Genomic DNA, 24,067 nt, shown 5'->3' with positions numbered 1-24,067 from the left:
TGTGGTTAGGATTAAGATTAGGGTTAAAAACACGGCTGGAACATGTGTTACTGCCGGGGAGTCATTCTATTGGATTCCATCCACACTGGCGCGTATCATAGGATGCAGAAGGTTACCTTTGGCGTTTTTATGGGACGCCTCGGGGCGTGACAAATCGTCAGTATGTTACGCGTTGGGAGTAAGAACGGTTTCATATATAAATATGATTTCAAATACAAAAACATACTTTTACCAAAAGCTTGAGATTGTTTGTATCCTCGTTCGAGGTGGATTGGTTCATTTTGAGCATCAAATTTTACTGTCGTCTTGTCAGTTTGGCAGATTTGTTGTTGTTGATGTGACATATCTTACAGTCTAAACTTCAGCAGAGGAACGAAAAGAAATGTGGAAGTAAAAAGTGGGTTAGGATTAAGGTTAGGGTGTTTTGTAAAAAGTACATAACACAATGTGCCATGCACATCTCTGGCTGAAAACACTGCAGATTGCATTAAAAGTTGACTTTACAGAGCCACAAACAGCAGCTGTTGAAACTCAAACTTGAGATTTTAGTGTAGTGTAATTTTTGGGCATGTACCCGGCAAAAGAACTGCTGTGATGTCATTGGTGTATGAGAACACAGGCATCCATGACCGTTTGTAGTCTTTCTACTCACTTCACGTATACATTTTGAGCTAAGAAGAAGACAGAAGACAAGAGTATTTCTACACTAACACCTGACTTTAATATCTACAACCTGAAAGGCCATAATACTACAATTTTTTTCTCTTTCATGTTTGTATATTAATGCATTAATATCATATTATAAAAGGCAGAAAAAAACCAATAAAAAGCAGATCTGCTGTTGCTGCTGGTGTTAAAACTAAGCACACCAGATTAAAAAAAACAATAAAAGTTTAAGTTGTTCCCTTAAAGTGGCTGATACCAAGCACTTTTTTTACCTGGATAATAGTGGAGGTGCACTTTGAGGTGAAGATAGGATTAACTGGTATCATTTTAAAGAGGATGATGTAGAGACCTTTGATTCAGGTGCTGTATGATAACTCTAAGAGGATTAGCCTCGTGAAGAGGTTTGTCCAGAGACCACTGTGTCACCAAAGTGAGTGGGCATATTAATACTCAGAGAGTTAATAGCCTCTTTGCCATTGCAAGAACAAAAAACCCTCCACAGTTTCCAACAAAGGTCAGACATCAGCAGTCGGTCAGCAAGGGAATTCCTGCTTTGGCATCAGCTCGGCTGCTCTTTCCATCTGCTCTGTTTCTTGACTGATGCTTAAATATTCTCGGACAACAAGGGGGAGTTGGTACTAGTTGAATTTAGTGGGACAAACAGGATATTTTGTTTATCCACTTCTGTAAGGCAAGTGAACGAGTATTCATACTAGTTTTCATTCAAGGCCCTGACTTCACATTCTCCTACTTTCACACTTTCACATGCTCACGCTGGGAAACAACCCAATTCAATCAGTCTTTTACTCTGAGATTCACAGAAGCAATTGAGGGTCAAAATGTAATACAGGACTGAAAGGCCCTAGTGGTTTATTTGACGCTCCAGCCCAGCGGTCATCAGGTCAGCAATCATCTCTGCTGGTAAAAAAAGACCCTGAAAAAGGTTCGGAGACTTGCTGAGTAGTAGGAATGATGAGTAAGCCCCGATAAGCCTCGGCTGCCCCTCCTTGGCCTCGCAGTAATACTCCACCAGGGTTTTGGTTGGCTTAGGTGCCAGTGGGTGGGTTTTAAATAATGCAAGGGCTGAGAAACTCTGAGATCTCTTAATCTTAATGTGCAAACAACCAAACTCCTTCTGTATTCTGCTGTTGGAAGAATGCACTGCTGGTGTTAGCAGAAGCAGAAAAAAATTTTTGTTTTTCATGAAAAGATGCACTTTAATCCCACTGGATACATTTCACCTGTTCCATCTGTTGTTTACCGATTTAGCTGTATCTATCTAACAATTACATTTCTGGATAAATGAGAGTTCATGTCTCCCCTCATAGGAGGAGTTTGTTTGTGAGCCACCAATGATAACGCGCCACACCTCCAAGATGTTTGTAATGGAGGGTCAGGAAGTCAGCCTGCGATGCAAGTCCATCGGTGACCCTGAGCCGTCAACACACTGGGTCAGTCCAGATGGGAAGTTGATTGGAAACACATCGAGAACAATCTGCTACGAGAATGGTTCCCTTGACATTCTCAAGGCCTCCGTCAAGGTAGAGAAGCACTTTCATTTTCAAGGAATATAGATATGCAAGGGTTTATTATAAATGTGCTAGATTAATGCTGCATCAGTAAGTGTAACTGGCTCTGGTGCCTTCATTTTGCAGAATAGTAACTCATTTAAAATTGGTTTGATACAAGATTGTCACTAAACAAGCTATTTTTGTTCAAGCCTGTTAAAAAACAAACAAATCGTGGTTTGTAAATTTAAATTTGTACAATGTGCATTTTGGTAGATATATATATCAAACAGCTTTTACTAAAACAACCTATTTATTCATTTATTGAAGAAAACGTACATTACTATATGAAAACAAAATAACTATAAAAATAATGTTCATTATAATTTGGATTTATGAGGTTGATAATTTGGATAAATGTTGGCTTTTTTCTTATCTTTTTAAATGATTTCTAGGATTCTGGAAAGTTCACCTGTATAGCGTCCAATGCTGCCGGGGAGGCCACTGCTCCTGTCGAGTTAGTCGTGAACCCTTCTCCACACTTTGACCCCAAGCTGGACCCTGACCCGGGGCCTTCAGACATCCCTACGTCCATCAAATCCAATATCAGCGGAGGCCAGGCCCGCTCTGACCAGCACAGGGTCAGCGTGTCGGATCTGACGTCCAGCTCTGCCACCATTAGATGGCCTCCACAGAACCACATACCAGGAGTGCGCATGTACCAGATCCAGTACAACAGTTCCACAGATGATATACTCATATACAGGTAAGAAAAATATAGCGGATGGGTGGATGGGTGGGTGGATGGGTGGATGGGTGGATGGGTGGGTGAATGGATGGATGGCTGGATGGCTGGATGGATGGGTGGATGGGTGGATGGATGGGTGGGTGGGTGGATGGATGGATGGATGGATGGATGGATGGATGGGTGGGTGGGTGGATGGGTGAGTAGGTGTTACTGTGTTTATTACTGCCTTGCACTGAAATACGTTGAACTGGGAAATAAAGCAGTCCAGTGTAGAAACCCCAGTGGAGTCTTTGTGTCTGCTGCCCCTACATCATCAGCTCCTTTTGGACTACAGGTTGGTCACAGGACGTCATGGAAACCTTGTGACCTCAGTTCAGTTGTTTTGTTAATCTTTTACACATAGCAAATTGGCACCATTCCTACAATCAAACAACAACATTTGCACAGATTTACCAGCATATGTTCCTTGAATATAGTTTGTTATATTAGGGATTATGTCTGTCTGTCAGGCTGATGTGCTCATTCAGGGTTCTAGTTCTTAGTTCTAGTTTTTTTGATGCTATCCTTCCAGAGGCCTGGTTCCAAAGACATGCATGGGTCTCATGGCACTGTGCAAACTTGTTCTGTTGCTCTTGATGAAGGAACAACTTAAACTTAAACCTTTTCACCTTGTTAGTGGTGTGTACTAAGCTAACCAGGGTCTCTTCTGCAGGGTCTTGCAACTTTAGTTAGGAGACTTTCATGGTGTCTGTTTGGAGAGTACAACGTCAAGAGATCTTAGCGTGGCCAGGTCACACAAGGCCACACGCTTTAAGATCAGAGCAGTGGAAGACCTGCTTTCTCACCTCAGAGGTGAAAGTAGAAAGCAAAAGAAAAATGAAGCAACTGGGATTTTGTCAACCTGGAGTTGGAGGGTGGGCAATCGGCTGTGAGGTCAGTTTCTTGATCACAAATATGCAAATTGTCATAACCATTGATTTTCATTTGCCTTTCTGTGAGTCCATCTGCTTTTTTTGACGGCACCAATATCCACTTTATAAATTTTACTCCAGGGTGATACCTCCTGTCACCATACTGCTTGCATACCGTGTATCCAGCAATTTTTCTCATTGCAGAAAGGTGGTTGCTTCTGGACTCCCAGGGTGCCAAGGTAACACTGTAGGCATGAGGCATGAGATTGCAAGTATGATGCGGTTCAGCTGTTGTATAGCTAGAAGTCATGTGTGAAGTACTGCATATGGCGGTCTCTGTGTGGTAGTAGCTAAAATTTCTTCTAAGAGAGTGTATGACATGTTGTTTTGTTCATGTTTTGATGTGTAAGTTGACAGAGTGGTGAGTTTGCTAAGTAATTGTGTTTATGTGCACTCTCACCGCTTCATTCTGCTGTTTGTGTTTGTGCTACAAGCCACAAGTAAGGGCAGAAAGTGAGAGCGATTTCTCTTCTGTCTGACTGCTCAAAACACACATCATCCCTGATTGGGCAGTTATAAGCATGTTCTCCGCCATGTTGGAGGCTGTTCAGGGTGTGGGGAAGTGAGCGGCTCACTGAGAAATAAAGAGGGAGTAAACTGAGAAACTGATTTGGATTCAGGCAGCAGATATCAGATCAGCACTTTAGCTAACATTTCAGTTGGAGGGTGTAATGACATTGTCACAATAAGTGGTATTAATTTGGTCCTTAATCCATTTCCTGGAGGATTCAAATGTAGACAGAAAAAAAAACCCAGCGTAGGGCAAACAACTGCTAATAAAGACATTCACGCAAGGGTCTTTATGGAGAAGTGTGGCTCCTCAGCGTGATTCAGTCATCAGACAGGTGTAGACAAAGGGGGGGAAGTGATAATGGAAGATAAGATGAAGTCAGACTCATCCTGCTGGGAAATCAGGAAGCCGCAGCAGCCAGCAGAGCTGCAAACCCCAACGTGGAAAAAATGTAGGCTATCAAACATTTTTTACTATTTTTGTATAACGAAAAATGTCTTTGTGAAAGAGTCAGTGTAACTGCAGATGGAAAACAAGTCCTGCTACAATAGTTATATTTTAGCAATGTAAACTAGACATGAATAGTGAAATGGTAATGAATGAATCTATGTAATGCATTTTTTGTAACACTGTGGAAAAAGGCAAATAAGCAGCCCATCCTCGATGATGGAATCTTTATCACCAGATGTGGTTTTCTTAGGGAGTTTTCGGCTTTTAAGTGTTGGCCGGCTTAAAGCCCACAATTCTGAGTGACCACCGGCTGATCCCATTAGCCACTTAGCCAGTGTGGTCACCTAGCAACATCATCCAGAATACATAATTGAGGGTCATTATAAAACATTTCCAGGGGTGACAGATGACAGTTTGAAATGTGGCCGCAGCCTTAATTCTCATTTTAACCAGACACCAATGACATGAATGTGACAATTTTCAAGCCTACAAATGGAGGGAGCACTTTTAGCATCCAAACGCATAATTTCAGATTGAACTGTGGGGGTGATGTGATCATTTTCCCCATGACCAGGACAGCATTGTGCTCACAGCTGAGCGCTAAAGCCAGGCAGGTTGATGTCAGCAGGCTAAACGAGATGCCACAGCCCACTCAAACAGATTGATTTCTTTTTATCTCCACCCACAAGAGAACTGCAGTATATAATAATGACTCAAAACATTGTAATCTGTTATTTCTTTGACTCTAATTAATTAATTTAATATCTTTGTGAGTAACTTCTAAAACTGTTGCTATTGTGATTGTAAATGTATCGAGTTACAAAAACAATATAGTCAGAGAACCATCATGGATTGTGTTATGCATTAAACTTTATTTATTAAACTTTTATTTAGTCTTAAATTCACAATAACCATTGTTATTAATATATCCATGAGTGGAATTTATCAGTTGAACATAACAGTGTATGTCATAAATATAGACTGCAGAAATGCACACCATCTGTGCAACATCATCCACTAGGTCGTGAAATTCTGCTTTGAGGATTCAAATTTTGTTTCTATTTTTTTTTTTCTTTTAAAGAAATATTTGCAAATTGTGTCATATGAAAGCAAAAATATCTACACAGACTTTAGGCACAATTAACTACATATCGAATGAATGATGAATTTTTATAGTTGGGCTGCTGCTTTCCTTCTTAGTTTAAAATCATGCAAAAAACAAATATATATATAAGAAAGGAGAAAATGACTTCTAACAATTGTCTAGACAGACAGATCAAGCTGGAAAGAAGCTGATGGATGAAGAAAACAGAAGAGCAGAGGATGGCTGCAGGAAAGAGCAGAGAACTAAGAAGGAGGAAGAGTGGACAGGTGGTTGGTACAGATGACATACCTGTGAAGGTATATGTAGGAAGGAGGGCAGTAAACTTTCACCAGATTGCTTAACACGATGTTGGAGAGGTCACAATTGTGTGAATTATGTGTACATGTATGAGGACAGCGAGACAATGGTGAGGTAGGAGTGACAGATGGGCTTAAGGTGGCAGTGGGGTTACATCCGGGAGCAGCTACAAGCTCTAGAGGTTGTGATAAGTTTTAATACTTGCGGTCAACCAGGATGTATTAGACAAGGAAGGCTAAATATGGAGCTAACAGGTAGGAGTAAAATAGGAAGACCACAAAGAAGATGTATGCAAGAACTGGAAAAGGGCATGCAGGGGGCTGATTTAATAGAGGAGGATGCTAGAGATGGGGTGAGATGGAGGCAAATGATTTGCAGTGGTAACCCTTAAGGGAGCAGCTGGAAGTAGAAGAGTCTGATGAACGAAAAAGGGAAGAAAGAAGGGACTGTTCAGCATGACATCGTGCCTGACTTCACTGTTAGCTACACAAAAGCAAAGAATCATAAGAGTCAATTAGTTCATTAGCACCATTTTTGATGGAGTTGTCTGTAGCAGTGCGCTGTGGACAGGTGGTATTTGTTTCCTGTGTATTTTCTGAGTTTCTAGTATTTATAGCAGGTACAGCTGGGCCCTCTCCGCTCTTAACGTTCCCTCTGCTGTGGCAGCCTGAAGGCACAGAGATGCAGCCTTCTTGTGTTTTAAAGGTCAACAATTTGATTCTCTGGCTCGTTGGGGAAAATCTTAGCAGGGAAGTAAAAGAAAATTGCTCTCCTGCTTTTAGGCCAACTGTTGTTTTTCTCTTGAGCTCGGCATTCAGAGCCTACAGTTGTTGAGTGGAGCCGGCAGCAGATTTACATGCAAGAGGGTGTTGTTTTGAAGCAGAAATAAGCAGGCAGACTGTAAATGTGTTTCCTGTTTCACTTAAGTGTTTTTTTACTTCATCGAGTTGTTTCATTGGGTTTAGGTGCACAAATCTCCATACAGGTGCATCATGGGATGGATACCAAGTAGGTTTTCTTTCTGTTTCATTTACACCCTAATATGACAGATATATGCACAGCCACAATGAAATACTCTGATTATTGTTACAATGAAATATGAAGTCAGTGTTCCCTTTCTGATCTGTTTTAGAGTCCATGACAGAAGTATAAGCACCAATTCCAGCTACAGTGGCAGTACTTATACTTTTGACTTTATGTGCAAAACATTTTATAACTCAACTGGAGCTCTCCAGCAGAGTTATTGGCCTCTCCACTCTGTGCACTGTAATAGGAGAGACTTATGACGCCCACTCTGCCCTTTCTGGCCTGCCTCTGCAGTCTGGCTTCAGTCTTTACAGACACCGCCAGTCAGAGCAGCTTCAGCTGCTGTTCATCATCTCCCACAGCAGCACTTACTCTGCTCTGCAGCACTTCAGATCTGTTGGCTGAACACCAATGAGTCAGTTATAGATTCAATGTAAAAATAAGAGCAAACTATGAATGCACAACTAAAGCAGCAATAAAAATGCTGAATCTATTACCAAAGTGCAAGTTGTGCAAGCTACTGTGTATGCATGCCATGTGCTGGGTTTAGATTTTATTATTGTCATTTGTATTAGGAAACATTTAACCATATATTCTTAGAGGTGTATAATCAATTGTGTAGTGATAAGTTGTGTGATCTTTAACAGGCTACAGAGGCTTGGTGTGTATTCCACTAGAATGCACACCTACATCCTGGGAGCATGGGAAGAGGTCGCATCTTGTCTTAATTGTTTTATGGTAGGATTAACGTAGCTACGTCTGTTCTAGTCTAAGTGCTTTTCTGTTTAGATGAACTGCTGGACTTCCTCACCGGGGGGAGTCTACCCTCTTCCTGACCAAGGATGTTTGACCCTTTGATCAGCAGTAACACACACACACACACACACACACACACACACACACACACACACACACACAGTATTCTTTGTTCACATGTATACCTATGTAAGATGCTATATGTTAATGACCCTATGCATATTCATGTAACCACAATAAAAGGAGTGCTATGGGGAGCCTGGCTGAGAGTCTGATGGTGGTCAAGTGGTGGAACGACGCTTGGCCCCAGCCAGGTCTCCCTCATGCATGAGTAACCAGAGAACTTTGGTGCCTTGAGTCTTGCTTTTTGCTGTGTAGCAGATTGTCCTTAACGTTCCAGCGAATAGGTTTATGCTACAAACCTATCACCATGTGTGTTAATTTAGATACATAATTTTCTTTGTTCATCAATGATTAGTGGCTTTAAACACAATACTTTTAAGTTAGAAAACCACCACATCATCCTCCAAAGTGGCTTCTTGACCAAACCTGCCAACAAGCATGGAACCCTCCCTTATCCCTCACCCCGACAGTATCTCTCTGATTCAACAGAAAACAAATCTGCTGTTGCTGTGATGCAGAAAACTGTGGTTAGGTAGTTCAACAGGTTAGAAATAAATAAATGAGTCTTTCCTTTTGGATTCCAACATAGAAAGCTATGTTAAATAGATCTGTTCAGTAGTCTGAAGGGAATGAATGATGTGACGAGCAGGATGCACGAGCAGACAGGACGCAAAACCGAAATCTTTTATGATAGCACGTGCTAAAGAGTTGAGCCTCACACAGGACAAGTAAAGAAAATAGTACAGAGTTTTGCAGAATTAGCAGTTAGCTCCATTTATCTGCTTAAAATTCATATTGCTGTGAACTGTTTTGAATTAAAGGAAGTAATGTGAGTGAACTTCCCCTTAACTTGGGCCCATCTCACCCTTAACCTTAACCAGTTCTATCTTATAACTAGTTGTGTCTTACAATGTGTAACATGACCCAGACCTCCTCCTGAAACCTTTTATTTTCTTTTATAATCTGTCCTATAGATATGTAAGCCTCAGTAACCACACACTAACAATTCATATCACGCTTTCGTTGTTGATCCTTTTATCTTGAAAAGTGAGATTCTTCATCACCTCATAGCTTCACAGTATATTTGAAAAAGTATGGCTCAAGATTGGCTGCCTGAATAACATGTCTCATTTCTACCACTGTGAGTTTCATAAAAAAGCCTTAAAGTGTCTCAGAACGACTACAGTGAACTTTGCTCCTCCTCTGCAGACTGAACTGACAGAGGCAGAGCAGCCAGGCAGGAATGCACGGGCATCATGGCCACAATTATGACAGGTCCTCAGCTAACACAAGAGATTTTCTTCAGTTTATGGACCGCAAATAAGAACTGCAGCATCAGCAAAAGTATTGATTTCCGCACACCTTCAGTAAGACTACCTGCACTGCCGAGTTTCATCTCTCTGCCTCCAGTTAGATTCTACTTTTTCCCCTATTTTCTGTCAAATTTGATTCAAGGACACCTCTACCTACCTTTTCTGAGCACTCGTTAAAAACTGCCCTCACACTCGCAAAGTCTCTATGCAGTCAGCCTTCCCACAAAGGGCTTATCCTAATTGTGCGTAGCCCTTTTCTAACCTTTATCTTTCTAAGGAAAGTCAGTGGGAGCATGCCTGCTGTCGTTCACTGGCCTGCTTCATATTCACATTTGGGAACTGCCCAAAATTGCTGAACAGCATTAACTCCAGTCAGCCAGTTGTGGAGCAGCAGCTCTGGAGTTCATCGTGGAAGTTGTCGAGCGATGGTGGAAGAAAGGAGGGGTTAGTCATTGATTTTCCCAGCCACTGATCTACACTTCCAAAGCTGCCAGCTGTTCCCTTTAGGCTTCTGCTGCCCTATCATAATGGCATGACAAATGGGCCAATGAAAAATGTAGAAGTTCAGTAAAATTCAGTGACCATCATTGCAGTTATCATTGCTGCCCATGCCACAGGGAGCACAGTTCACCCGAACAAATTATGCATTACAAAAATGGTGCTGCACCCCTCAGCTTTTCCAATTTTTTTTTCTATGCTTTTAAAAGGATGTTAAAAAGTTCACCAGATTAGTTTTTTCTTACATCGAGCAGCTCTCTGTGGAACACAGGCCCTCGTCTTCTTTGGTAAACCAGTTTAACTCTGAGCTACAGCAGCATAGTAGTAACATGAGGGACTGACTTCAGCCCACACTGCAATAAAAGAAGAAGGAAAAGATGCACAAAAAAGAGCGATCAAGACTAAATATTACAAAGTTTATCCACAGTAATATAATTCTGCATAAAACTATATAACTATATGACTATAACAGTACGACCGTGGTTCAAGGGGTTGGGAATCTCATCTGGTAACCGAAAGGTTGCCGGTTCGATCCACAGCTCTGTTTGTCTTGGTCGTTGTGTCCTTGGGCAAGACACTTCACCTACCGCCTAATGGTGATGGCCAGAGGGCCCGATGGCACGATATGGCAGCCTCGTTTCTGTCAGCTGTGGCTACAACTGTAGCTGCCTCCACCAGTGTGTGAATGTGAGAGTGAATGAATAGTGGAATTGTAAAGTGCTTTGAGGGTCTTAAAAAGTACCATATAAATGCAATCCATTATTATTATTACAAAGAGGGCAAAACTGAAAAGAGATGTTTCCCTGATCATCATCATGGAGCAGAGGAATCCTCTTGCAACAAATTTAGTGCAATACTGAGGGAATATACTGGGAATATCCAGTGAGGCCTAGACTAGAGACCTGTTTACTCAAGGCTAGTAACAAACTGGGGACCTCTGTGTATTTTAGTGTAGCCTGGCTAAATTAACCAGCCCAGAACACAGATTATCTTTGGGGTTCTTTTAATCTGAATGATAAAGTAAGTGCTCAGAAGAAAATAACAAGGTTGTAAAAATAAAGAAATAAAATTGTTACAGACAGCTCCTATCCAGTAACAGCTTTGTGCTCTGGTAACCCACTGCTACTGCAGGTTATTTCCCCAACTTTATCAGCATCTGGAACTCAAGGACATCTAGCGTCATTTCGTATCTGATATAAACCCAAACATAAATAAAACAAAACTTAGCAGTGCAAAGATAACTGTAGTGGCTTCTCAGTGCATTAATCCAGCAGAAAACGGAATATGGATCCCTCTGAGACGAACGGCGAAGTTGGTGGCAGCCACTCCTGGTGCCTTAACTGTTGCACACTTTGCGTTCAAAACAGATCACGCAGCGAAAAAAAAAGGCATTGCACACCCACATAAAACCAATGCAAGCTAGCACTTGGGCATGTCTCCGTAGATCCCCATGATCCCTTCCGCTCTCAGAGGTACCCCAAAAGAAAAACAGCGCCATCCAGTGGCATGTCCCATAATATTGAACTTCCACCCGGCTACATTAGTAACCTTCTCGTGGGTCTGTGTTTTGTTCGCAGGATAATCTCTTTTGCTCAGAATTACTGACATCTATGGTTGGAAGCTAAAAGTTCAAACATTCGTTCAGGCTTCTGTGTATTTACAGGCAGTGTGAGGATATGATGATCTGCGCCTTGCTGATCCCACAGGTCGGGACAAGTACAGTATATAAAGAGACGAGACAACGAGACTCCAGTTCCATTCAGTGCAAAAGAACAACAATAAATATAGGAAGAGTAAGAATGAATTTATATACACTTTGAGGTATGTATAATCTCAATTTACAATTGAGATTTAAAGTGACTTTGAAGTGGTTTAAAATCCAACATAGCAGCTTTACAATCTCGTCCTTCTTCCAGATCTCTCTTTCCTTCAGGTTGTGTCCTTGCTCACGAGCGACCGCAAAGGGGAATCCTTGGGTGTGAAAATATTATCTATCGATAATCACTCCATCCTCCTGTCAAAATGTGGTCACTTCTGATTGGCTGCCATGTAAGCAGTTAAGTGCCAGCCAAAATGTGACCTTGATAGCTTTAAAGGCAGAGCTGAGATGCAATGGATGAGACCACTGTGGGCGCTTCCCCCTGTTATATACAGTCTGGTGTTTATAATCAAAAGAAGCCTTTGATTTGGATCGGAGATTTGAGATTGATGTCTGTGATCTGGACAAACTATGTTAATCAGTGGTGGAAGTGTTGCTTTTATGAATTATGGGCATGACAGATTTGCACAAGATTCTGATCAGTGATGACCACAGCATGTTTGACTAATAGCAAGAGGTCCCAAATGCTAGTCCTGTTCAAATAGCACTTACGTGGAGGTGTCCCATTCTGGCTCCTTAGGCAGTCTGCTCAAATGACCTCTTTTTGTTCGTCTGAAAACAAAATTGTCGAAAATTTGCTTTGATTGTGAATTTTAAGAAAACTAAGAAGATTTAAGAAGCAATGCAGCCAAAGTGGGAGAGTGAAGGATGGAAGGGAAGAGGAAAGCTGGATTACAGAATGGACGAATATATCAACTATTGATGATAGACTAGACTAGATAGACTCGCACTATACGTCTGCACCAGCGGCACACCACTTTGGTGACATCCTTAGGTTTACCTCTTTTGCCTGGTTTAAAGCCAAAGAAATCCCAAATTGGTGACTTTATGTTTCTTTAGTGCTGTCAGCGTTAACTCGCCATCATGATTGACTAACACGATTAACAATTAACCCATCTGGAGACAACAATCCCTGAGATGTCTCTGTCAACGCATTTCAGCAGTTTGTCCAAATTCTGTGCATTCTGCGCTCCAGATGGGTTGAGACCATGTTTGGACTTCTTCTGTGTTGTATGATTACATTGCCCCACCCATCAAAAAGTCTGCGCATGCGCAAATATGTTGCCCAATCGGTGATTATTGGACTGACGATTGCTGGTTGGAAAATCTTTACATATCACCCAACCCTAGACAGAGTGGAAAGCTGCTTTCAGGGCACGATCAAATCCGTGTGTTAACTATGCTGGCTTCCTGCTCTGTGTCTCCTCCTATTCTGACCTGTTTTATCTCATTTATTTTTCATCTCCACGTAGTTTTTCAGTACGTCCCACAGATCTAAATTTGACAGTGGGCAAGTGGGCAATATAGACGGGAGAGGAAGTTGTATTTTTACAGTACTCCCCCCTCCTTTTCAGCTCTGCCCCGGGGCAGGAATAACCTGACCAGCTTTCTCCTTCACCTCATTCACTTACTGTCCCTCTCTCTTTCTCACACATGCACACACAAACTCAAACACTCGTGCACTCGAAGGATTATGGGTCCAGGGAGAGATCAACCTCAGTCAGCACCAGGAAATGAATCTATTGATTCTTCCTCCTTTAATATTCTCTTCCGCTCCTTTTTTTCGCTTTCTGGGCTATTCCACCAGTGTGTGTTTGTGTGTCTGCATGAAAAACTATATGTGGGTGCGCGAATTTGAATTTGTGTGTGTGCTAGCTTTCTAATTACCATCCTGCCTGGCTCTCAAAGGAGAGATTAAAGAAGAGAGAGAGAGGTAGAACAGAAAATTAGAAAGCTGGATGGAGGGGGCGATAGGAGAGGCACAGATTGCTGCAGTGCCGTGAATGAGAAGATGTTTCTTTGACTCAGCTGATACAGAGATATGTAGATAGAAGTGAGGAAGGAAGAGAGCAAGGTTTGAGGAAACGACAGCTGATCATATTCTGCTGAGATGATGAGGCATTAGCTTTCCTCTTTTACAACTCACTCCCTTTTCTCGTTTTTCTGCCTTCTCCCATTTTCAGTGCACAGACCTTTACAAAGTCACTGTAATGTCATCTTCTTTCTCTCTCTCTCCTCCCTCTTTCCGTCATATCACCTCTGCATACTTCCCTCCTGCCCTTCCACATCTATTCTTTTTCCTCCCTCTGTCCTCCCTCCATCAGCCAAATGTCACTTTGTCCCACCGGGTCTCCAGTTAGAAATCATCTGGTATAGAAGATGACAGCGGGGGCTTTTAGGCTGAGATCACATCAGAAAGGTTTTCTCTCATGCTCACACTCAGAGCTGAGCTTGCAGTGTCACTGCCACAGACAGCAGAGCGACAAATGTATCATCCTCAATGCTAGAAATTTAGAAAGCATAATTTCAGTCATTTATGTATCTGAGATGGGCTGGAGGGAGCTGAAATATCTTATGACAGAGTATGAATAGAAAGTAATAATCTTTGAGAAAGATGTTTGTATTAAACAGATTTTTAGTGCAGTTTGCTTTTCATCTAGCCTCGCCAACATGCCAGAGCTTGTTTCGAGCTAAGAGATAACCACGAAATGAACACTGACTTCCTGTCAGCCTGATCTGCACTTCAAAATGAACTTCAAATTTTACATTTTTTGTTTAATTCACTCTAAAACATCTAAAACGTTTAGCTCCTGTGATATGAATCAACATTTTCCAGTTCTTTAATCCCTTGAAGCACATAAAGAAAACATATGCTATGTATATAACTGGCACACATGTAACCATATAAACCAACTGATTCAACTATATATGAAATTATATATCTGGTTTATTGATGACACATGGCTCTGTGGCACAGTGGATGGTGTGTTGGACTTCAGAGGAAGTTGTGCAAAGTTCCCACGTTACTAGCAAACACTAAAAGCAGGGTCTTTATCAGCATCTATCAAGCATGGAGTCTGGCACCTTGCAGCAAGAAGGTCCCGGGTTCCAGTCCACCATCTGGCCAGTTCCTTTCTGTGTGGAGTTCTCATGTTCTTCCCCTGTGTGTGTGGGTTCTCTCCAGGAACTCCGGCTTCCTCCCACAATCCAAAGACATGCAGTTTGTGTGCTGGCTTAACTGGTCGTTCTAAAATGCCCACAGGTGTGACTGGTTGTCTGCTCCGCCCCCTGTGACCCTGAATTGGATAAGCATCTGGCAGTTAATCATTGCACATCTGATAAAATGAAGCTGTTGGCTTGCATGAATTTCCATACCTCGAGCACTACCGCTAACAGAGACCTGCTGCTGCTGTATACAGTTTTACATCCCCATCTCTTTCAGCCTGATGACCGATGACCAGCTTGGACTGTAAATAGTGACCTCCATCTATATATCATATCTTCAGCTTGTCTTGCATCCATATCAGTTTCCCCACCAGATTTCTGTGACACTCGTTTTCAGCCAGTTACAGCCCCTTATACAAATAATGCTGTGAAGCCATGACCATGTTCCACACACTTTCTGCTTCCCAGACAAACATTTCATTATGTTTTCTGACCACTGCTTTTGCCTGCTGCTTGTAAGGCTCATAAATTACATGGGTTTTGTATTCTGTACTGTTTCTTGGCCTTTGCCTGCTCCTTTGCTGCCTGGTTTGTTTTGTGGATATTTATTTTGCGGTCTGTCAGATCTTCAACCTTTGAGTCTGCTTCTTGTTCGAGCTGGGTATACTTTTCTTCTGTACTTTCATCTGTCGTCCCCTACACACATTTAACGCACATCTTGTATCTTTACCCATTATCTCCTGACCTCGTTCACCTGCCTTCACCAAATGCAGCCGTCTCCATGTTCTTACACAAACCCATCCTGAGCCCACTTTGACCTTTTTCCACTAATGATGCCCACTGTCGTTCCTGCCGCTCGTCTCTGTGGTTCTCCGTCAGTCTCTTGACTCGTTTTGCATCCATCCAGATCAAGCAACTTGTATTCAGCCTTTTTTTAAAGTAGCATGAATACATTTTTCAAGATCAGATCACAAACTTTTTTGTGTACCGGTCAGTTTTTTTACACTTAGCTTGTTAGGTCTGATCATCATCCATTCGTCTGTGTGATGTCAAACACACATTTTTGTGTACTGGCTTGTGAATAAGTCATGGTCTAAAAGGTTTCCTTCCCTTCATCTCTACAAAGAAGCTCCTCACGCTCATTCTTCTTGTCTCCCTCATTTCTTCTCCTACACTTTGTTGGCTCTCATCTGTCTTTTTTTGTCTCCTGTGCTCGTTTTTGTCCCTTATTGATATTCAGAGAATGAAAGGAAATGAAAGTGAGGACATACAGCGAGATCTTGACCTTGTTTGAGCTTTGAAGGGAATTAGCTGTATGTATTTTATAGCTATAGTGGAATCAAGTTTTCAAAAACTAAAATCATTTGAAAATAGAGATTTAACTTATGTCAGGTGTAAACTTTGATTTTGGGACTTGTATAACAGACACATGAAATTGTACAGTATTTGATCATCGATTGATTCCCATAAAGCCCGGTGTTAATGGATTATGGGATCGTTGCAGAGCCCTTGTCTTCTTCCATCGGCTCAGATCGCTGACAGCCTGCCAGGTGGTTCCCTCAGGTGCAGTGCTAATTGTGTAGCTCTGACTCACTGCTATCAATTACACACTTGGCTTGTTGGCCAGCTCGCACACCCTGTAGGCTTTTGTATTTTTACACCTGTGCCCAGGAAGCCGTTTTTGGCATGTTCCCCTCACGCTTCTGCGGTTTATGTGGCGATAAAGTGCCGGACATTTCACGAGATGTGTGGATGTTTGTTTGGATTCCAGACTCTGAGGAATTTCAGCAAAACAGAGTAATACTATTTTCCGCAGCCTCTCCTTTTGGGCCACCGCACGTTTATTTTCGGATGCCTGCCTGTTTTGGTGCATCGTATCTATGAACTCAGGCCTACTTTGAAAATTAGATTTTTCAAAATTAGTTTTTCAAAGTAGGCCTTTGAAAAGGACCTTAATTAAAATACTTTAAAAAGCATTTATACTTTCATCCTTTTGCAAGGACATGCTCATTATACATCTGTTAGCAAACTTCACTTTCTTCCAAAAGAACACATGCAGTATGAACCTTGTCTAATCTGTCAGTCTTTAGTTAAAGCCAGTTTATCTGTGGTTATACTGCATGACATGATATTTTAAAGTAAGATATTAAATGTACAACATAATCACTTGTCCTTTGTAAGGAGTGGATAATATTGTTATGTTGTTCTTCTACAGATGTAAATTAAATCAAGGATATTGCATAAGTATGTACAAAAGAAATTGTTTCCAAACTAACTTTGGGCATGTTTGCCAAAATCGTTTGAATATGGTATATTTTTAGATTCCTTTTCCAGTATGAAGTGCAGAATTATATACTGCTGTATATTTTTAAACTATTGTGTATATGAGTGTATATTGTTAAACATCTTAGGAAATAAATCATTCATCATGCCTGTTGTGCATAGATGGATGGATGCAAAGTCTTGACCTCGATTCAGGAAACAAACCTTCCTGCAAAAGTAAAAAAAACAAAGGTTCATATTCTCACCATTTAAGATTGGAGCATAAAGTGAGCAGAGGCTTTTAGCTATTTCATACATATAGAAAGGGAACACGGAGCGGTTGATATGAAATGTAACCCTCGAGATGGGCTGGATTTAGTGTCACATCTCATAAAAAATCCAGAGGAGCTCCATTTCATTTGGTTTGCGGCCACTGCATTATTCACAAAGCTACCACGAACAGAAACAGAGGCAGCACTTCTCTAAATCGTGTATTCAACATTATTCATATCATTATTACCATTGCATTATTCAAAACCCTAAATGATACATGTATCCACGGGAACATATTTAATCTGCTATTATCTGGGATCTTTTCTCGGTTTCATTTTGTGGGATCCTAACTTGTTCTCTGCCTGAGGGAAGGGTAAAATAAAATGTAAAGCTCGAGTATAAAGAATAACCTTGAGTGGCTGTAAGCTCCAAATGCAGCGATTCATTTTATTTGAGTTCTTAATACCTCCGCAGACATTTAAATGCAGTGGGAAGTTTTATTTATACAAGGACACAAAGTTTCTGTGTGTATCCTAAACAAGTCGAGTTCTTTATTGTTTGCTTTCATTGTTCAAAAAAAGAAACCGCTATAAACTGAATTTATATTTCTTAAAATTAAGCCTTTTCTGCAGCTTTATGTCTGAATGATCAAGTCACGAGCACGCTGTGTGCATGTTGTCACAGGACTGGAACTGTGGGCTTTCAAAATATGGTGTTGTTCAGCTCACTCAAACTCATGATTGTTTCCGAGAATCACAAGAACAGAATTTAAATGAGAAAACAAGCTCATGATGTCCACACTAGTAACACAGAAGTAAACACAAACTATTACAAAAGCATCAACGATGCTGCTTCATTGAAGGAAAGGGGTTTGTTGTGAAAAGCTGCAGTTCCTTTTGTGTCCACTTGAGGGTGTCTCAGAAAGTGAGTCAACTGAAACCCTCAACACTCATTTATAGTTTAGTACAAAGTACAGTTTCATCCTCTTTGGATAGTTTCCCTCTTTATAACAACTGTAAAGACGGTGATTTTATTATGCTCCCAGCTGAGTACTGTTCAGTCTTAAAATTACAGCTGTGGTGAGCATTTCAATGAAATAATCTGACAAATAATATGACCTGCTGTGAGTCACAGCACATATTTATCTTTAAATATCCACAGAGAGCACAAACGATGCCGTTTATGTTTCATTAATTTACAGCGGTGCACACCTCTCCGCACACTAAATCAGTATTTTACTCATAACACCAGAGGATGTTTAAGAGTCTTATAAAAGGAGATTAAAAAATAATGAGAGCTTTAGAAGCAAGTAGAAATATTTCAAATTTACTGTGTATGAGTCAGACTCCAAAAAGGCTCCATTTCCTCTAATGCAACTTGACTACATCTATCTCTGTGCCTGATGAAGATCATGTTCTCATCTTTCAAATGTCCTCACCCACTTCAATACGTTTATGTTTGGTCATTAAACCCTGACATGACATCACCACGACATCATCATGGATATTTTCTCAAGCTATACAAAGCTCCTCGAGACCCAGAGACATTATACAGCAAAGAATCTGAGTAAGGGAGGGAGTGTTTCAAAAATGAATAGCACAGAGAAGGTAAAGAAATGTAAAACCTGCTGTGTTATTGGCTGCAGTGAGCCTGAAACTCAAAGAGAGAAAAATTCTTTGTATATGACAAAAGGGAAGTTAATACAGTCTTTTAAATTAGAAGCTTTTTATTCATACCGAGCCAGTTCACACCAACAGTTAACGACAGTCAAGCTGCTTGTTGTAAGGTAAAGAGTTGCAAACACGAGTGGGAAAACTACAACCATCACACAGTCTCCTGAAGAATGCAAACAAGGGACAGAACAAAACCAGAAATACAGGAAAGATGAGGAAAAAGTTAAAGGCATGCAGAGTACACATTTTTTATTGTGCAGACTCAGTACAATCGACGGTACTCCATTAATAATTTAACATCCATTGCTGGTGTGCTTATGGGAGCAAACCATCGACATCAGCCTCACTGAATAGTTTGCAGTTGAGGTCTTTGGGTTGTGTTTTCTTTTATCTTCTTGCTGGCAAACAGTGATACTATGAATGCTGTCAGTGGCTGGTTATTGAACATCGCAGCCGTAGCACAGGGGGGAGCGTCCACAGAGATGCTCTGCTCACTGTCTATAAGGAAGTTCTTGAGTTGCAAAATGTTCGATAATGTTCATCAATGCTCATCAAGAGAAGGTTTCCAGTGCTGCAAAAATTCTGCTGGTCATTGGTCTTATCTGTCCTGTGGGAATTCATGAAATATTGCTTAACACATTTTATAAAACAGAAAGTTTTTGTTTGGTTGTTTTTTGGGTTTTTTAAATTAGCTGATGTGTGGAGACTGAAGGGTTATTGGAACCTGCTTATAGTAGAGAGGTTCAGAAAAATAAACTATGAATTATTCATTCATTAACATGAAATACAAATTACGAAAAAGAACGTTTTCCCAGAATGACATGTGCATTATCTCATGGATGGAGGTTATTAAGAAAGCTTCATTTCTTTCTCATTTGTTCAATTTTTTTCAGCTGCAGGCTTGGCCTCCTCATTCCTCTGAGCCACACTGAGAATGGAACTGCCAACCTTGACACCATTGCTGTCTAAATTTCATTCTGGCTCTATTGAAGCTCCGGGTCAAACCTTGACTTCACCTCACAAAAACCCGGCCACAGGCGCTAATAGTAGCTGCACATTTATCCTTTCTGAGAGAGCACCTCAGGCGCTCATTTAACCACGAGTCTGACCCAGAACGCCGCAGCACTTATAGACCAGACGTCTATAATAGACCAGCTGCCTCTCTTGAACACACACACAAATGGCCACATACTGTATCATTTCCTTTGTATCTTTTCTCTGAAACACACACGCAGGCACATTCGGACACAAAAGTATACTCACAATGCCCACAGGGTCAGGACAGACTTTATAATTCCACTCCTTGTCTCGTCACCTCTGCTCCAGTGTTGATAAATAGGAACTGCCCTGCGCCACCTGACACCTGAATAATATATACGCCACACAGGCAGACCCGCAGGAACACACAGGCAAAGGCATTTACAGGCGAGCACACGCACTTGCGGGGGCGACAGAGGACTGAGCACAGCTACTGGCACAAATGAAAACACAAGCTTTGGCTCTTTCATTCTGTTTTCTTGGCCATAATCATAATTATTACTGCTACAGCTGGCTGTGCAAGTCCAAAACGTCAAAGCTGCATGAACCCTTTGAAAGTTTTACTTTCACTTTAGCTCTGCTCTCTAAAACGATAAAGCTGGATATTGTTTTTATAGTGAGGAATTCTACAGCTCATGATCCCTATAGAGGACAGGAAGCTGGTTGATTTTGGACAAAGTGGTGGAATTTAATAACATTTGTTGTTTTTGTACAGTTGGTTACTGCATATAATCATCATTATGTGCAGTCATAGACATACTAATCTTAAAATACTAATCTTACAGGGATTAATCAGCTGTAGTTGATAGCATTGAGTCAGGGATTAATCATTTATCTTATTTCTAATCACACATAAGAATAATGTCTAAATAAACAGATTTGATAAATGCATCCTTTAGGTAACACAATATTCCAGTGATAACTTCAGGCCATAGTGGATTAGCCAAAGCACCAATGATGACGTCCCCTCTGCGGTAAATAGGGCCTCAAACCTGTCCCTAATTGATGAGGTGATGCAAAGAAAGGACAGGGGCCACAGTCTTCTCTGCAACTGGGAATTGTCACCATTAATTCTACAAAGTGGTTTTATCTGAGGTTGTTTGATGAAAATGGGTGAATGCTGCTGGATTATTTACTGATGCTTATCAAGAGAGGGTCAGGTTTTATGGAACAAAGAATAATGAAAGCCTTAAAAGCTGTGACACTGCACCGAGTGTTTTTGGTTCATTTCACCATCTATAATTATAACACACCTCTTTCTGTATCCTTGTCCTTAAGTCTGTCTGCATTCTTGTGTGTGTGTGTGTGTGTGTGTGTGTGTGTGTGTGTGTGTGTGTGTGTGTGTGTGTGTGTGTGTGCAAATCTTTTTGTCTACTGTTTGCAGTAATCTGAGTGTTTCAGAGGGTGGCCTATTTACAGCTCGTATGTTTCTCTATTCAGTCTCCGTTCCACCAATAATATCTCACAGTCTCTCTGCAGCAGGAATACTTTATTTTTTTCCTTCATCACTAAATGTACTCATATTGATATCAGAACAGGCCATCACCTTAGGGTGGCAAACATTTTGAAATTCTTTACTGCTTCTTCTTTACAGACTTTTGTATCACTCTATGAAAACACTGCTGCAATTTCTTGTCCGTAGTTGGTTTTTGGAAAGTATTTTTTCTCTTCATGTTACGCTGTGGACATCGAAGCTGCAGCTGTCACTGCTGTTAAAAGTGTTTTTAAAAGTTGTTCTCATCTCAGCGCGTCTGATTCTGCAATTCTGACATATGCTGCTGGTGTTGCAGAGATACTCACAAGGTCTCCCACGGATGCAGTGTGCGCTGAAAGATAATGGTTCTCCTGTGACGAGCAAATAAATTCATAATTCAAAAAAGGGAAATGCTTTGTTTCACTTTTTTGTTTCCTTTTAACTTGTTGTTTGGTTAGATTTAGAAGCCCAAACTATTTGGTTACAGTCAGGAACTGACTGTGATTTGTCTTAAAGTACTCACACAACAGCTTTTCCTGTGCATTGAAAGTGTTGCCAAGAGGTCCTAAGTGTTCATATGTGACAAGATGGGAATGACAGACCATAGCCTCTGGTGTGTCACAGCGCTAATGCAAAAGGACACACTGAGCGTGTCGGTGAGAGGCATAGCATTATTTGACCCTGGGAATCACAACAGACTGGTTTTTCTCACTGGTTTGGATGCTATGGAAAAAACAGTCATGTAACACTACAAACTAGTGTGTGAGCACAATCTCCAAATAGCACAGATAGGTGTGTTTAGATTTACAAAAGTTGTGCTGTTTTCTAAACACAGGTGCAAACAGTTCATTTTAATATAACATGTCTGATTTGCCAAGAGCCCCGCAATTTATAGGAGGGTCATAGACTAAAAGATGATATTCATCTTTTAGTTTTCTCTAAGTCACAGTCGTATGCGTGTATGTTAAATGTAGGTCCAAGGTGGCAGTCTGGCAGACAGAGTTATTATAATGGAAACAGGCTTCAGTAATTGACAGGCTCCGATGCACGACTCTAAACCCTGCAACAGTATTTTAAGATTGTATTCTTTAGCATTCCTGTATTAAGAGGAATTTAATTCCTTTGAGGGATAAAACAAAGCGGAAATTATTGACTGACAAAAGTTTACTTCTATACTCTGCAGCTACTGGTGATAACAGTACCACCACAGATTTCATGGAGTCACGTGTGTGTGTGTGTGTGTGTGTGTGTGTGTGTGTGTGTGTGTGTGTGTGTGCGTGGTCAAGGTGCATGCAGTTGAATCCGTGTAAGTTCACCACTAAAAACATTTGCGTTAGCTGAGGTCACTGTGAAAACTCTGTGCGCTGTCCATGGTGCTGAAATGAAACGTTGAGTAACTGTTAAAAAACAAAGAAAAAAACTTTATTAACAAAAAAAGAGCAGGTTTGTTAACCTTAAAGCGCTGATTGGAATAGAAGCAAACAGCACAATTAAGAATTCCTGAACCTGATGTCCATCAGGTTCTGATCGTTTTCAGGGCAGGATCCAAAGTCAGTGTCAGGAGTTGCCACCAAATCAATGCACTGTTTTTATTGTTAAATTTAAACTCAATGAGCAGTAAACTGTGTGTTGCAAACATTAGTACAATTAGACGAGTGAAACGAGTTTGCACACTTGATTTGAATAGTCTCCGCCCTATTTTTTGTACCTTGAGAAAAAAGCCTATGATTCATGGTCCACAATCATAGGCTAGTAATGTTAAGATATAAAACATACACTGCTGCATCTCCTTATTTGACTGCAATGACACCCTCGTTTTCCTGGTTATTTTTCTGTATTGTTTCACTTTCACTTTTTTAACCAATGCTATCGCCCCCTGCTGGTCATTAAAAAGAATGTTGTTTTAGGCAGTTTTGCATTGGCTGCCATTTTCAGAGTTACCTCCTTGTAAAAGTCTAATCTCTGAATATTTGAACCAAACCTGTGTCCAAAAAACTTTAGTGTTTGAGTCATTTCAGCTGGCATTAGTATTTCCACAGCTAGCTCTGCTGTTTGTAGTTCAGCAGCTGCTTCACTCACAAAACAGTCGTCCAGTATTACTAAAAAAGTGTCTTTTCTTTAGAAAAGATTTTGTTGGAGAGACATCACTAATCCTGGAAATTATTGATCTTCTTTTGATAGTCTTTTGATACTCCTGTGTGCTTTTCAGCTGTTTCTTGTCTAATTTTAAGTAAGTTGTAAATGAACAATTAACCCTTAAATTTGACTGAAGACTGTAAAGTTGTTTATTATCATTTCTAGACCTTCTTCTGTTCATATTTCTACATGAAAATATTTTTTTTCTATATTTTTTTCTTTGTGTTGGGTCTCTGCATCCTCCATTGTGACATTTCTTTAATTTCACTCCCTCAGCCCTTTCTCCTTCTCTCTTTTGTCTCCTCTCTCATGACTTCTGTTCAGTGTCTTCCTCTCTGTTCGTTTCCTATCGTCTTCTTTCCTCTCTTCCCTACCGTCTTCCTCACCTCTCCTTTGTCTTTAATCTCGTTCTCC

General features: G+C 40.8%; 1 protein-coding gene across 4 annotated transcripts in view; it reads left to right on the top strand.

Annotated features, from left to right (window-relative positions):
- The window catches only part of LOC146694664 (leucine-rich repeat and fibronectin type III domain-containing protein 1-like protein), a 417,321-nt gene that overhangs the window by 371,230 nt on the left and 22,024 nt on the right, over positions 1 to 24,067 (top strand). For all 4 annotated transcript variants that reach the window (XM_085430925.1, XM_085430926.1, XM_085430923.1 and 1 more), the window contains 2 exons: positions 1,995 to 2,207; positions 2,630 to 2,940. In XM_085430925.1, coding sequence (XP_085287051.1) covers positions 1,995 to 2,207; positions 2,630 to 2,940 — 524 coding nt within the window. The remainder of the gene's footprint in view (positions 1 to 1,994; positions 2,208 to 2,629; positions 2,941 to 24,067) is intronic.

The sequence above is a fragment of the Copadichromis virginalis genome, linkage group LG14 (assembly GCF_057382275.1).
Source record: "Copadichromis virginalis isolate Kocher_CV1m ecotype Utaka linkage group LG14, C_Virginalis_male_GT1.1, whole genome shotgun sequence".
Classification (NCBI taxonomy): Eukaryota; Metazoa; Chordata; class Actinopteri; order Cichliformes; family Cichlidae; genus Copadichromis; species Copadichromis virginalis.
Note: the sequence above shows the minus strand (reverse complement) of the source record. Positions and strands in the feature narration are given on the sequence as shown.